Source organism: Pseudorca crassidens, chromosome 19 (genome assembly GCF_039906515.1).
Source record: "Pseudorca crassidens isolate mPseCra1 chromosome 19, mPseCra1.hap1, whole genome shotgun sequence".
Lineage (NCBI taxonomy): Eukaryota > Metazoa > Chordata > Mammalia > Artiodactyla > Delphinidae > Pseudorca > Pseudorca crassidens.
The window spans coordinates 9170695-9183618 of record NC_090314.1 but is presented as its reverse complement, the minus strand read 5'-3'; the positions used below and the strand labels follow the sequence as shown (position 1 = coordinate 9183618).

The 12924-nt window shown below is 43.6% G+C and overlaps 1 protein-coding gene across 1 annotated transcript in view; it reads left to right on the top strand.

The window, feature by feature from the left end:
- ADPRM (ADP-ribose/CDP-alcohol diphosphatase, manganese dependent) overlaps window positions 1-12924 on the top strand; it is a 150212-nt gene that overhangs the window by 62436 nt on the left and 74852 nt on the right. The window contains exon 4 of the mRNA XM_067715527.1: window positions 10661-10764. Coding sequence (XP_067571628.1) covers window positions 10661-10764 — 104 coding nt within the window. The remainder of the gene's footprint in view (window positions 1-10660; window positions 10765-12924) is intronic.

Here is a 12924-nt window from a genome sequence, read left to right as displayed (position 1 = left end):
CACTGGCTTCTTGGCCGGACAGGTGCAGGGGGTGGCAGGTATCTTACTGTTGCCTTGGCTTTAACCCAGTCTTCACCAAGCACAGAAAATGTTGCGTGGCTTACCCAAGTGACACTTGAAGTTCAAGAAGTCCAGTTGTTCCAGTTTCTGTGTGGACAGCTCTGGGGGCAGCCTCTTCCTGGTGGCATGAACAGCTTGACCCGAGACCTTTGTGTATGTTGTGGTTCTCTGAGCAGAGAGAGCAGGGGGTGGGCTGGAGTTTGGGGGTTTCCTGAGGTCTGATTTCTGTGATGATCTCAGTAAATGCAAAGGGGTCCCATAATCCTGGAGGGGCTGTAGAAACCTGGGAATCCCCTGTTTAGGTTTGGGTATGAATTATTTAGAAAGGAGGGCAAGTCCTAATCCAGAAAAGCATAACGTGTCCCTGATATATTGTCAAGTTGTCATACATGTGTGTCTGTGTCTGTGTGTCCGTGTGTGTCTGTGTCTCTCTGTGTATCTCTGTGTGCTTGTGTGTCTGTCTGCATGTAGCCATGTGTGTTGAGGAGATGGGCATCAGAAGGGCAGCTCTGGATTCTGCCTCCGTGACATTCAGGAGTCTCTGGCATGTCTGGTGTTTCAGTGGCTGTAAGCTCTCTGAGACTGAAGCATGATGGCTTTCTCTCCTGCTGTTTTATTTCTTTAACACAGTGGTTTTCAATCCCGGCTGCACATTACCTCAGCTGGAGAGCCTTATAAAATACCGAAGCCCCAGTGTTACCCCACACTGGTTAAATCAGAATTTCTGGACATGGAACCTGGGCCCTGCTGCATGTCTGAAGCTCCACAGGTGACTCTGGTTGCAGCCAGGCCTGGGCTTCCCTGCTTTACTCTCCTGTGAGCTGTGAGTCAAGAGGCTGTAGTAGACCAGAGGAAACAGCTCTGAACTTGGAGCCGGAGCGGTGGTGGGAGGTGTGGGTGGGGTGAGGAGGTGCGTTTCAGCACTGGTTCCCTCGTGAAATCATCTTTGACTTTGAGTAGGTTATTTTGTCTTTCTGGTCCTTAATTTTCTTTCTTGGTAAGACAGAGATCATTACACCTTCCTGCCTATCTCCTACCCATGGTTTGAGGTCATTTATATGAAAGGGCTTTGTAGATTCTGAAAGGTCACTCAAATGCAAGGAAACATTATTAGCATTATTTGTGTTAGCCCTTTGTAGAGACCAAAACAGTGAGGCAGGAGGTGGGTGTGTAATTACAGCAAGGTCAGAGTAAAAGAAAAGCTGTGGGCGCGTACCATGGTTACTCTGTGATTTAGCTTTGCAAAGATAGCCAAACCCGTAATGCCTGTGCTTGTAATTCCAGGAGCTGACACTAGGTGGTGCCTGATCCATGGTGTGGACTGGGAGGGTATCATTTGGGGACGGGTTTTGCCCCCTTTGCTTACAATACAGTTATTTACTGACAGAATCATTTACATATCAAGATAAGATTTTTAAAATAAATTTATTTATTTTATTTATTTATTTTTGGCTGCATTGGGTCTTCGTTGCTGTGTGCAGGCTTTCCCTAGTTGCGGTGAGCAGGGGCTACCCTTCACTGCAGTGGCTACTCTTGCTACAGAGCACGGGCTCTAGAGCGCAGGCTCAGCAGTTGTGGCACATGGGCTTAGCTGCTCTGCGGCATGTGGGATCTTCCAGGACCAGGGATCGAACCCGTGTTCCTTGCATTGGCAGGCAGATTCCTAACCACTGCGCCACCAGGGAAGCCCTCAAGATAAGATTTTGAATGCTGTTCTCACGCTGTCTTTGCACAATTAGGTGGTGATCTTCATTCTGCCCAGGGGCTCCTTCTTAGTTTCCTCCTTTCCTGAGATTTCTGGCAACTGTAACACCAGCCCTCATTCTGGGGCCTGGAGTTGGCTCTGCCTGCCCAGATTTCAGAGCAACATCGAAAAGCTTTGCTTGCTGGCAGTGAACCAGCGAGAGGCCCGCTTGGCTCCTGTGAAGACTTAATTAGCTTTTGAGCTGCTCTCCTGTCAATCTGGCTTTCTCTGCTCCTCCCTCCCCTCTGGAGTTTAAGGGGGAGAATCTCATTTTCTTCTCCCAGGGGCCCATTCCTTGCAAGTCACTGTAGCTTTCTTTCCTCTCTGTGATCAGGAGAGCCGGATGGAGGTGTCAAGGCGGTAATTGTAGAAGCTGACTGACACTTCTTCCTGCAGTTAAGGGAGAGCGACTTTGGATATGAAGCTACATCGCTCATCCCCGCTGTTTGTGAAGCTGACCCACCGACCCCACCCCCCCAACCCCGTATGGGTTACTTTGCATAAAATCACTCAATCCTTTCAGAGAGCCAACCCAGCGACTTTCATCCAGTTTTCTTATAAGAACCGAGGTTGTTTGTTTAGGCTTTTCCCCCTCTTTCTTTAACTGTTTGAGAACACATCTGAAATCCACAGTTGTGGATGTCAAGGCTCAGTGGGTGTAAATACACACAGAGCTTTTGGAATAACACACATGGAACAACTCACAGTGATTGCCTCTGGGGAGGGGATTAGGTGTCTGAGCTGGTCAGTGTACTCCTGTGAAATCGTCCATGGCAGCGAAGGCCTGGGATTCTTTGGCTGATTCAGTGCAGTCTTACTTCACTCCATCAGACCCTAAAAAAGAGATACAGAAGGAAGGGGATGCCCCTTAATCCACTGTCTCACTAGCATGCCAGGTCCCCAGTGATCTTTTTCTTAGGCTTATGGGAGCTTGGGGGACACAGAGAGTGGGTTTTCCAGGATGAGGTACTCAGATAGGGACCAAGGTGAGACGTCACTGGGAAATTGCTGGGTGCTGTCAAAGCAAAGTCCTCACTGGCCACCGCGGGAGGAATAGCTTGAGTGGAGATGGTGGAGGCTGGGAGCCTATGCAGCCTCTGGATTCTACAACAAGGCCCTTCACAGTGGTCTTTTGCCAGGTTCTCCCCACCCCCAGCTCTTCCCAAGTGCATGCCCTCCCCCTTCTTGGGCAGATTCCCCGGGATCACACCCAGCTTCCTGCCAATCCCCTCTAATATCTGCATCTTCTCCCTTCTTCCTGGAACCTCCTTTGAAGTCTGTGAGTAATCCTTCCTTTCCCCAGAGGCAAGGCCTTCCCTCAGTTTGTTCTTTCATTGTAGACCAGATGGCCCATTACACCTTGATCCTCAACCAACCAAAGACCATCTCGCTTCTTCCAGGGCATACAGCTCTTTTCACAAGGCAGAGATAAGTAACAAAAGGAAAAACAAAGCAAAAAAGTAAAAAAAGCAAAACAGTTAAAGTTTCATATTAAAATGCTCTGGCCATTGATAGCCTACCTAGAAGTTTTAAATCCAGGTAGACTAGGTTTGCCTTTCGTTCCAGCCACAGTGTGCAGTTTTCTGGAGCAGGCTTTGCAGCCCCACCTCTAGGACTTCGCATATACTATTCCCTCTTCCTGGAGCACACTTCCCTTCACTGCTTCTTCACTTTTTTGACCCCTGTCTTTTTACAGGGTTCCCCTTGGGCATCTCTTTATCCTGTAAGAGCCTAATTCTCTAACACACGTGCCAAACTTTCATTCAACTCATGAATGAGGTGTGATAAATTGTTACAGTAAGGTCTCCAATTTATCCACGCCTCCCTGTATCTATACCTTCCCACCCTGTGACATCCTTTGACCAATGACACAATAACAAAGGAGGAATAAGCAGAAACTCGAAAAGTACTTGCATATTGGTGCTTGCCCTCACTTGCTGCTCTTGGAATCCAGCAACCATTATATAAAAAGCTCGGGCTAGCCTGCTGGATGATGGGAGACACAGTTCCAATTGTCCCTCATGCTCTGGTCATTAGCTGGCCAATCCTCTGACACGTAAGCAAGGATGTTTTAGATCACTCAGGTGCCAGGTGTCCTGCCAGCTAACTACAGGTGCATAATCATGTCCAGTAGAGTCTACTCATGCCATCCCAGACCAAAAGAACTTCCCAGCCAACATGAAGAATCAGGAGCTGAATAAATGGCTCTTGTTTGAAGCCATTCAGTTTGGGGTTTTGCTACACAGCTGAAGCTACCTGATACATGAGGGAATCGACAGAAAGAAAAATAGCTGGTTGACTAAAGATATGAAAAATTGGGATTTATGCAGTCAGTGGAAAAAAGAATGCTGAGATAAAAGTACCAATTCACCTTTTAAAATTCAGTGTAAAACTGGTTAATATCCAACAGGGCAATAAAAAGTCACCCATTGCGTTATCTTCCATCAAAGACTCAGAGATGATAGTGTTTAGGAAGTGAAAGAAAAAGTTTACTTTCAAAGATGTCAGAGAATTAGGCTTCAGAAGGGCTGGCTTGCCAAATATAAAACACAATGAGCATTTAAAGAAAAAAGCTGCAAAATCACCAAGGTTATCAAGTTTAAATTAGCCTTTTCATGGTGAAAAACACCAGCTTTCTCAGATCATTATCATAATCCTAAAGGTCATGGCATATCTTCAGATATCAGCGTAGTAAAAATCAAGGGTACGTGGATATTGTTAGGGAGATGTTGCAGGTTTATGGGAAATAGCCAAGGTTTCACAATGTAGGGGACCAGAGCTAGGCAAGGTGATCCTGTTCGTTTCACTTTATGTTCCTTCCTAGCTGTGGTATATAAAGAACTTAATCATACTGGAATTAGAAAGTATTAGTGTCAGTTCTTATTTCTATACTTATTTACTGGACAGAAAAAAAAAATCTCTCTTGACCTGTTTTATATGAGTTAACTTCTAATTTTATGCCCAAGCTCTAATCAAGAATTTATCAAAGATACGTTCCCATAGAGGTCAGGTGACCCTCCAGTGGGCTTCTTAGAAACTGCTCCAGCATAGCTTTAAATGGCCACACAGTCATCTTTTTGTCTTATTTGCAAGTCATGGATAATTTTCCCAAACAAGTTAGCTGCCCCTTCTTTGTGCTGTCTCAGCATCTGAACCCGCTTATCACGGTCTGTTGTCATAAATGCCCGCTTGTCAGGTCTCTTCTAGACTCTGGCCTCCTTGAGGGTGGGGACGTTCCTAAGGCTCAGTACAGGGCCTTGTATAAACATTGTTGAATCACTGGATTAGCAGATTGCTACCTCATAGAACCAAGGACAGTGTTTCCCGCACTCGGTGCCAGAATTTGCAGGGGTGCTTTGCTAAGGAGCTTCCCAGCCGATGCCAGTAAAGTGATGGGCTGGAGCTGCCTGGCCCTGGCTGGCAGACTCGGCATGTCTCTTCACAGCTCTGGTTCAGTGACATCACATTAGTAGTCTGAGACTGGGCACGGTGGGAGCATTTTACACCATGGAACTTGGCAAATGCTGCAAGATGAGGGTTTTGGCGTATGAGAGCCAGCTTACCAGCAGGACACTATGCTTCTTCATCTCTGGTCCAAGGACTAATGTTTGAGAATTATTGACCTAGGATGGGGTCAGCCAGCTGCAGCCTGGGGGCTAAATCCAGCCTGCTGCCTGCTTTTGTACTGCCTGCGGCCAGGACAGTTTTCATGTTTTTAGAGGGTTTGTTGAAGAGGAAAGAGGAAAAGGAGGAGAATAAGGGGGGGGGGGGGGACGGGGAGGGGGAAGGGGAGGGGGAGGGGAGGAGGAGGAGGGGGAGGGGAGGAGGGGGGAAGGGGAAAATGAGATAATACCTGGCCTGCAAAGCCTAGAATGTTTTGTTGTTGTTGTTGTTGTTGTTTGCTATATGCGGGCCTCTCACTGTTGTGGCCTCTACTATTGCGGAGCACAGGCTCCAGATGCGCAGGCTCAGCGGCCATGGCTCACGGGCCCAGCCGCTCCGCGGCACGTGGGATCTTCCCGGACCGGGGCACGAACCCGCGTCCCCTGCATCGGCAGGCGGACTCTCAACCACTGCGCCACCAGGGAAGCCCCGTGTTCCTTTTTTTGCTGAGTAGTATTTCACTGTGTGGATGTACCACAGTTTGTTTATTGAATCACTACTTAAAGGACATTTGGGTGGTTTCCAGTTTGGGGCAGTTATGAGTAGAGCTGCTATAAAGATTTATGGTTTTGTGTGAACATAACTTTCCACTTTTGTTGAGGAAAATATTCAGGAGTGGGATTCATGGGTTATCTGGTAAGTGTGTGTTTAACTTTATAAGAAGTTGTGAAACATAGAAAACAAACTTATGGTTACCAAAGGGGAAGGGGAGTGGTGAGGATAAATTAGGAGTATAGAGTTAACATAATACACACTACTGTATATAAAATAGACACTCAGCAAGGATTTACTGTATAACATAGGGAACAATATTCAATATCTTGTAATAACCAATAATGGAAAATAATCTGAAATGTATGTATAACTGAATTACTTTGCTGTACCTGAAACTAACATAATACTGTAAATCGACTATATTTCAATTTAAAAAAGAAAGAAGTTGTCAAACTGTTTTTTAGAGTGGCTTGGACTACTTTCCATTTCCACCAGCAATGAATGAGCATTCTAGCTGCTCAACACCCTTGCTAGCACTTGGTACTGTCAGTACTTTTCATTTTAGTCATTCTAATAAGTATGTCGTGGTGTCTTGGGGTGGCTTTAATTTGCATTTTTCTCAGGCTTATTGATGTTGAACATATTTACTCTCACGTGGTGAACTGTGGTGAAGTGTCTGTTCCACTCTTTTGCCCGTTTTCAAATTGGGTTATTTTCTTCTTACTGAATTTTGAGAATTCTGTATATATTCAATTCGTTATATACTCTGGATACAAGAATTTTGTTGGGTATGTGATTTGAAAATCTTTTTTCCCAGACTGTAGTTTCTCTTTTCATTTGTTTAACGGTATCTTTTGCAGTTTTCGCTGCCAAAAAACCAAACAAACAAAAACCTTTTCTGGTTTTTAATTTTGATGAAGTCCAACTTATAAATCTTTAAGAATGAATCATTCTTTTGCTGCCAGGTCTAAGTACTTTTTGTCTAACCTGCCTTACATTCCTGGGGTAAACTCTACTTGGTCGTGGTATATTGTTCTTCTTATATATTGCTGGATTCAACTTGCTTATATTTTATTGAGGATTTTTACATCTATGCTCATGAGAGCTATTCTTTATTTTCAAATATAAGCATTTAAAGCTATTAATTTCCCTCTAATCCTTACTTCAGCCATATTGCACAAATAGGTTGTATTTGTTGTTCACTTCAAAATATTTTTTAATTTTCCTTGAGACTTCGTGTTTGGCCCTTGAGTTATTTAGCAGTGTATTGTTTGATTTCCAAGTGTTTGGAGATTTTTCTCAGCATTTTCCTCCTTGGGTTTATCCTGTATGGGACTCTCTGTGCTTCCTAGACTTGAGTATTTCCTTTCCCATGTTAGGGACGTTTTCAGCTATTATCTCTTCAAATATTTTCTCAGGCCCTTTCTCTCTCTCTCTTCTCCTTCTGGGTGGAAATTTTTTTTTAATACGTTTTAAGCTATCTAGTTTTATTTATTTATTTTAATTAATTTATTTTTGCCTGTGTTGGGTCTTTGTTGCTGTGTGTGGGCTTTCTCTAGTTGCGGCAAGCAGAGGGGCTACTCTTCGTTGCGGTGCGTGGGCTTCTCATTGCGGTGGCTTCTCTTGTTGCGGAGCACGGGCTCTAGACACATGGGCTTCAGTCGTTGTGGCACATGGGGTCAGTAGTTGTGGCTCGCAGGCTCAGTAGTTGTGGTGCACGGGCTTAGTTGCTCCGCAGCATGTGGGATCTCCCTGGACCGGGGCTCGAACCCTTGTCCCTTGCATTGGCAGGCGGATTCTTAACCACTGCACCTCCAGGGCGGTCCCCTGGGTGGAAATTTTTCTTTCTATTATTGATTTCAATTTTAATTACATTATAATTAGAGAACATATATTGTATGATTTCAATTCATTTAAATTTAAGATTTGTTCAATGACCCAGCATATGGTCTGTCATAGACATTTTTGTGAATGTTCCATGTGCACTTGAAAGGAATGTATATTCTGCTGTTGTTGACTGGAATGTCTTATAAAGGTCAGTTAGAGTCCATTGTTTTATGGTTTATCAGTTCTGATAGGACCGAAGAACCATATAGTTTATAGTTAAAAGCTTGTTGGTTTTCTCTGCTGGTCCTATCAAATATTGAGCGAGGAGCTGAAGTCTCCTAACAAATTGTGAATTAATCTATTTCTATTTCTCCTTTCAGTTCCATAAGTTTTTGCATCTGTTATTAGGTGTATATACATTAATGATTGTTCTGCCTTCTGGTGAATTGACCCTCTTATAATTATGTAATGTCCCTCTTTATCCCTGGTAATTTTCTTTGCTCTGAAGTCTGCTTTGTCTTTTATTAATATAGATACTCCAACTTTCTTTTGGTTAGTTTGAATGATATATCTTTTTCCATTTATTTACTTTTAACATACGAATATTATCTTTATTTTTTTAATATTTTTTAATTTTTTAATTTTTTAATTTTTTTTTTGGCGGTACGCGGGCCTCTCACTGTTGTGGCCTCTCCCGTTGCGGAGCACAGGCTCCGGATGCTCAGGCTCAGCGGCCATGGCTCACAGGCCCAGCCGCTCCACAGCATGTGGGATCTTCCCGGACCAGGGCACGAACCTGTGTCCCCTGCATCGGCAGGTGGACTCTCAACCAGTGTGCCACCAGGGAAGCCCGACATACCAATATTATCTTTAAAGTGAGTTTCTTGTAGGCAACTTATAATAATTTTTAAAAATCAATTGGCACAATCTCTTTTAATCTGTGTCTTGGATTTAGGGCTACCATTTTATTATTTGTTTCTCTTTGTTCTCTTTTATTTTTTGTCTTCTCAGTTTACTTAGAATCAGTATTGCACCACTTCCAGTAGAATGTAGACACCATCTCACAACTAGGTACCTTTGCCCTTTCCCCTTATTTTGTAGTCACCTTACGTCTTACACCTACGGACATTAAACATGCCATCAAGAACTTGAGTTATTCTGGAATTAATTTTGGTTACTCAGCTCTGTTGGTTTGTTGTCACACTGCTCTGAGACCTGACCAAACATGTGGCTATAAACATGACACATGGAATGTGGTGAACATGTTTTTTAAATAAAGGAAAACCGTTTCTAGGACAGATTTTTATAGATCCACCCAAAGTGGGTGTGGGCAACAGAATACTATCATTTTGTAAGGGTTTTGAACATTTATAAGCAGAAATGGGGAAACTTGGAGAAGCAGGGTGAAAAGAGTCACTTTAGCTGGAATGTAGGTTAGAAGAGTGAGAACATAAGCTATCCAGGCAGGCTGCGGAGACAAATAAACAGAGGATGGGTTGACAGATGGTTGGTGGTTTAAGAGACATGGACCTCTTAATTCCCCTGTTTCGACACTCAGAAGGTGGAGCAGAAAGAGTTTTGATTGATAGGGATTGAATCCCAGCTCAGCCACTTAGGAGACATTGACCCTGGGACAATTACTTCTCCTCTTCCAGCCTCAGTTTCTTTATAAGGTAGCTGTGGAGAGTACACGAGTTTATGTACGTAAAGGAACCCACCCAGTGACACATATGAGAAACGTTGTAACTGGTGGTGATTATTATTGCCACCCAGGCCTTCCTGTGTGTAGTCTGTGCTCTCGTAGACATGTCAAAGCAGCTTATTAAATTAAAAAAAAATTGACCTGAGGTTTGCCCTGAGAAACTTTCCCTTCCTGGTGGTTCTCAACCCTGGCCACACATTAGAGTCATCTGGATACTTTAGAATATGTGTGGGCCCCCTTCGTCAGTCAGACGTTCTGATTGAATTGGTCTAGGGAGTGATAGATAGATAGATAGGTAGGTAGATAGATATAGAGAGATAGATAAAGATAGAGATACATAGATAGATTAGATAGATACATACATACATAATAGATACATAGATATATAGATAGAGAGATAGATAGAGAGATAGATAGAAGATAGAACCACCGAGAATTGTTCAAGTAAGAATTATTTTGGTGGCAGGGAACGCAAATGTGCTAATGGAGGTGGAAGTGTCCAGTAACTGAAACATCCATATCCCCAGGTCTGCGTCAGTGTATTCTGTCCTCTCACAGCTGTGCAAAGAAATTCCCCACATATCTTTCTATTGAGGTAATTCTAAAACATACATAAAATAGAGGTAATTGTATGAATGAACCTCCATCAGTCAGCTCTAACGATTATCAGCGTTTCATCAATTTTGTTTCATCTTTCCTGCTCCCCACCCCATTTTCTGTGTTGGATCATTTTAAACAAATCCCAAATATCATGTTCTTTTTCATTGGCTTTTTTTTTAAAACCTCCCCAAGTGATCCTAATGTCGGCTGGGATTTGAAATGCATGAGGCAAATCTTCTTAAAGTCACGGGCAAATGCTTAATTAGGAGACCAAATCCTTCACAGTGTTTCAAATAAAGCCTCGGAATCCATCTGACATAGATGTAATGTATGTGCAATTTCTTTGTGTATAGAGTAATTATGAATTAATGGTAAGTAGCTCGTGTAAATAGGTAATTAGCATTATGCAGCTAAAATGAGTTTTCGTAAATTTTTCTCCCTGTCTTAGTTCTCCAAAATCTATAAACAACACTAACGTAGTTTAATTTTCATGTCATACCCATAATCACAGAAACACAGCACGGACACTCTTTAACGAAATTCAAAGATGTATGGATCTTTCTCCCCAGAGGTCAGCGTGCAGCATCCGTGGGCCTGCCTGGGACCCAGAGGTCTGGCACTTTCTGTTCAAACCCCTCCTGCCTCCTGCTCCTGCTACAACCTAATGTTTCAGGTAAGACGCCTCTAGTGGCCCCAGATTTGCCAGGCTCTGACTTGAAATCATTTGCAATGCAGTAGTAGGCTGTGAACAAGTGATATTAGATTGATCTCTGCTCTCAGTGGAAAAACAGCTAGAAATCAATGGAAAAACCAATGGTCTTTTGATGGGAAAAAAAGAAAGAAGAAGAATTTAGAATGTTTATCATTCATTCTTTCAGTGAGTACTTATTGAGTATCTACTACGTGCCAACCATTGTGCTAGGTCTTTGGAATATATCAAAGAACCAGATGGACAGAGATCCCTGCCATCACAGGGCGCACCAAAGGAGCTGTTCTGTGTCTCCCCAGAAACAGCCCCCACAGTCTGTTTTGCCCTCATGTCAATTTTGTTATCCCTGCAGTCAGCTGTGGCCATCATGACCCCGTGGCAGTCCCCTTGTTCTAGGAGGCTGGGACTACAGAAAGCAGCTACAGCAAGGGGAGGTGGTATATTTCCCATACATTTCCCAAGCTGGACTGAGCCTTTGGGCAGATAAATTTGACCTTTTGGCAGAGAGGATGAAGAAATGAATGCCAAAAGTACGGACTAACCCCAGGGCTCAGTCATCTGATGGCAGACCCAAGGAGAAGGACTCAGGACAAACATCAGTGGGTGTGGTACATGCCTGTATATGCAGGAAAGCATTGTGGTCAGTTGGTAATATCTACTATGGAATCTGGAATGGCGAGTAAGATAAGCAGCTACTCTCTTAATCCCTGTGCTAAATTTTGAAATCCCTCTCTCCCTGTCCAACTCCCTTCACTCCCGCCCCACCTGCAGGGAACTATTTTCTGTTCCTCTAGCTTAGTTTTCATTTTCTTGAGTTTTATATAGAGGGAAACATACAATATGTGCTCTTTTACATCAGGCTTTTTTTTTTTTTTTTTTAATTATTTATTTATTTATTATTTGGTTGCACCAGGTCTTAGTTCCAGCAGGTGGGCTTCTTAGTTGCAGCTCGCAGGCTCCTTAGTTGTGGCTCACCAGCTCCTTAGTTGCGGCACACAGCCTCCTTAGTTGTGGCATGCGAACTCTTAGTTGCGGCATGCATGTGGGATCTAGTTGCCTGACCAGGGATCGAACCTGGGCCCCCTGCATCGGGAATGTAGAGTCTTATCCACTGGGCCACCAGGGAAGTCCCTACATCAGGCTTCTTTCCCTCAGCATTATCATCTAGAGATTCATCCTTGTCGTTGGCTTTATCAGTAATTCATTACTGAAGAATGGATAAAGAAGATGTGGTACATATATACAATGGAATATTACTGAGCCATAAAAAGGAACGAAATTGGGTCATTTGTAGAGATGTGGATGGACCTAGAGCTTGTCATACAGAGTGAAGTAAGCCTGAAAGAGAAAAACAAATATCGTATGTTAATGCATATATGTGGAATATAGAAAAATGGTACAGATGAACCTATTTGCAGGGCAGGAATAGAGACGTAGACATAGAGAACAGACATGTAGACACAGTGGGGGAAGGGGAGCGTGGGATGAATTTGGAGATTAGGATTGACATATATACACTACCATGCGTAAAATAGATAGCTAGAGGGAACATGCTATAGAGCATAGGACGCTCAGCTCAGTGCTCTGTGACGACCTAGATGAGTGGGATGGGGGGATGGGGTGGGAAGGAGGTCCAAGAGGGAGGGGATATAAGTATAGTATAGCTGATTCACTTCATTGTATAACAGAAACTAGCACAACATTGTAAAGCAATTATACTCCAATAAAAAAATAATTCATTACTGCTGAGTAGTACTAGTCCCCTGTATGGATATGCAGCAATTTGTGTATCTACTCACCTGTTGAAGGATTGACGGATATTCAGTTGTTGCCAATTTTAGCATAGAATTTTTTTTTCTTTTTTAATAAATGTATTTATTTTATTTTATTTATTTTATTTTTTGGCTGCGTTGGGTCTTCGTTTCTGCGCGCGGGCGTTTCTCTGGTTGCTGGGAGCAGGGGCTACTCTTCACTGCAGTGCGTGGGCTTCTCACTGAGGTGGCTTCTCTTGTTGCGGAGCACGGGCTCTAAGTGCGTGGGCTTCAGTAGTTGTGGCTCGTGGCCTCTAGAGCGCAGGCTCAGTAGTTGTGGCGCACGGGCTTAGTTGCTCCGCGGCACGTGGGA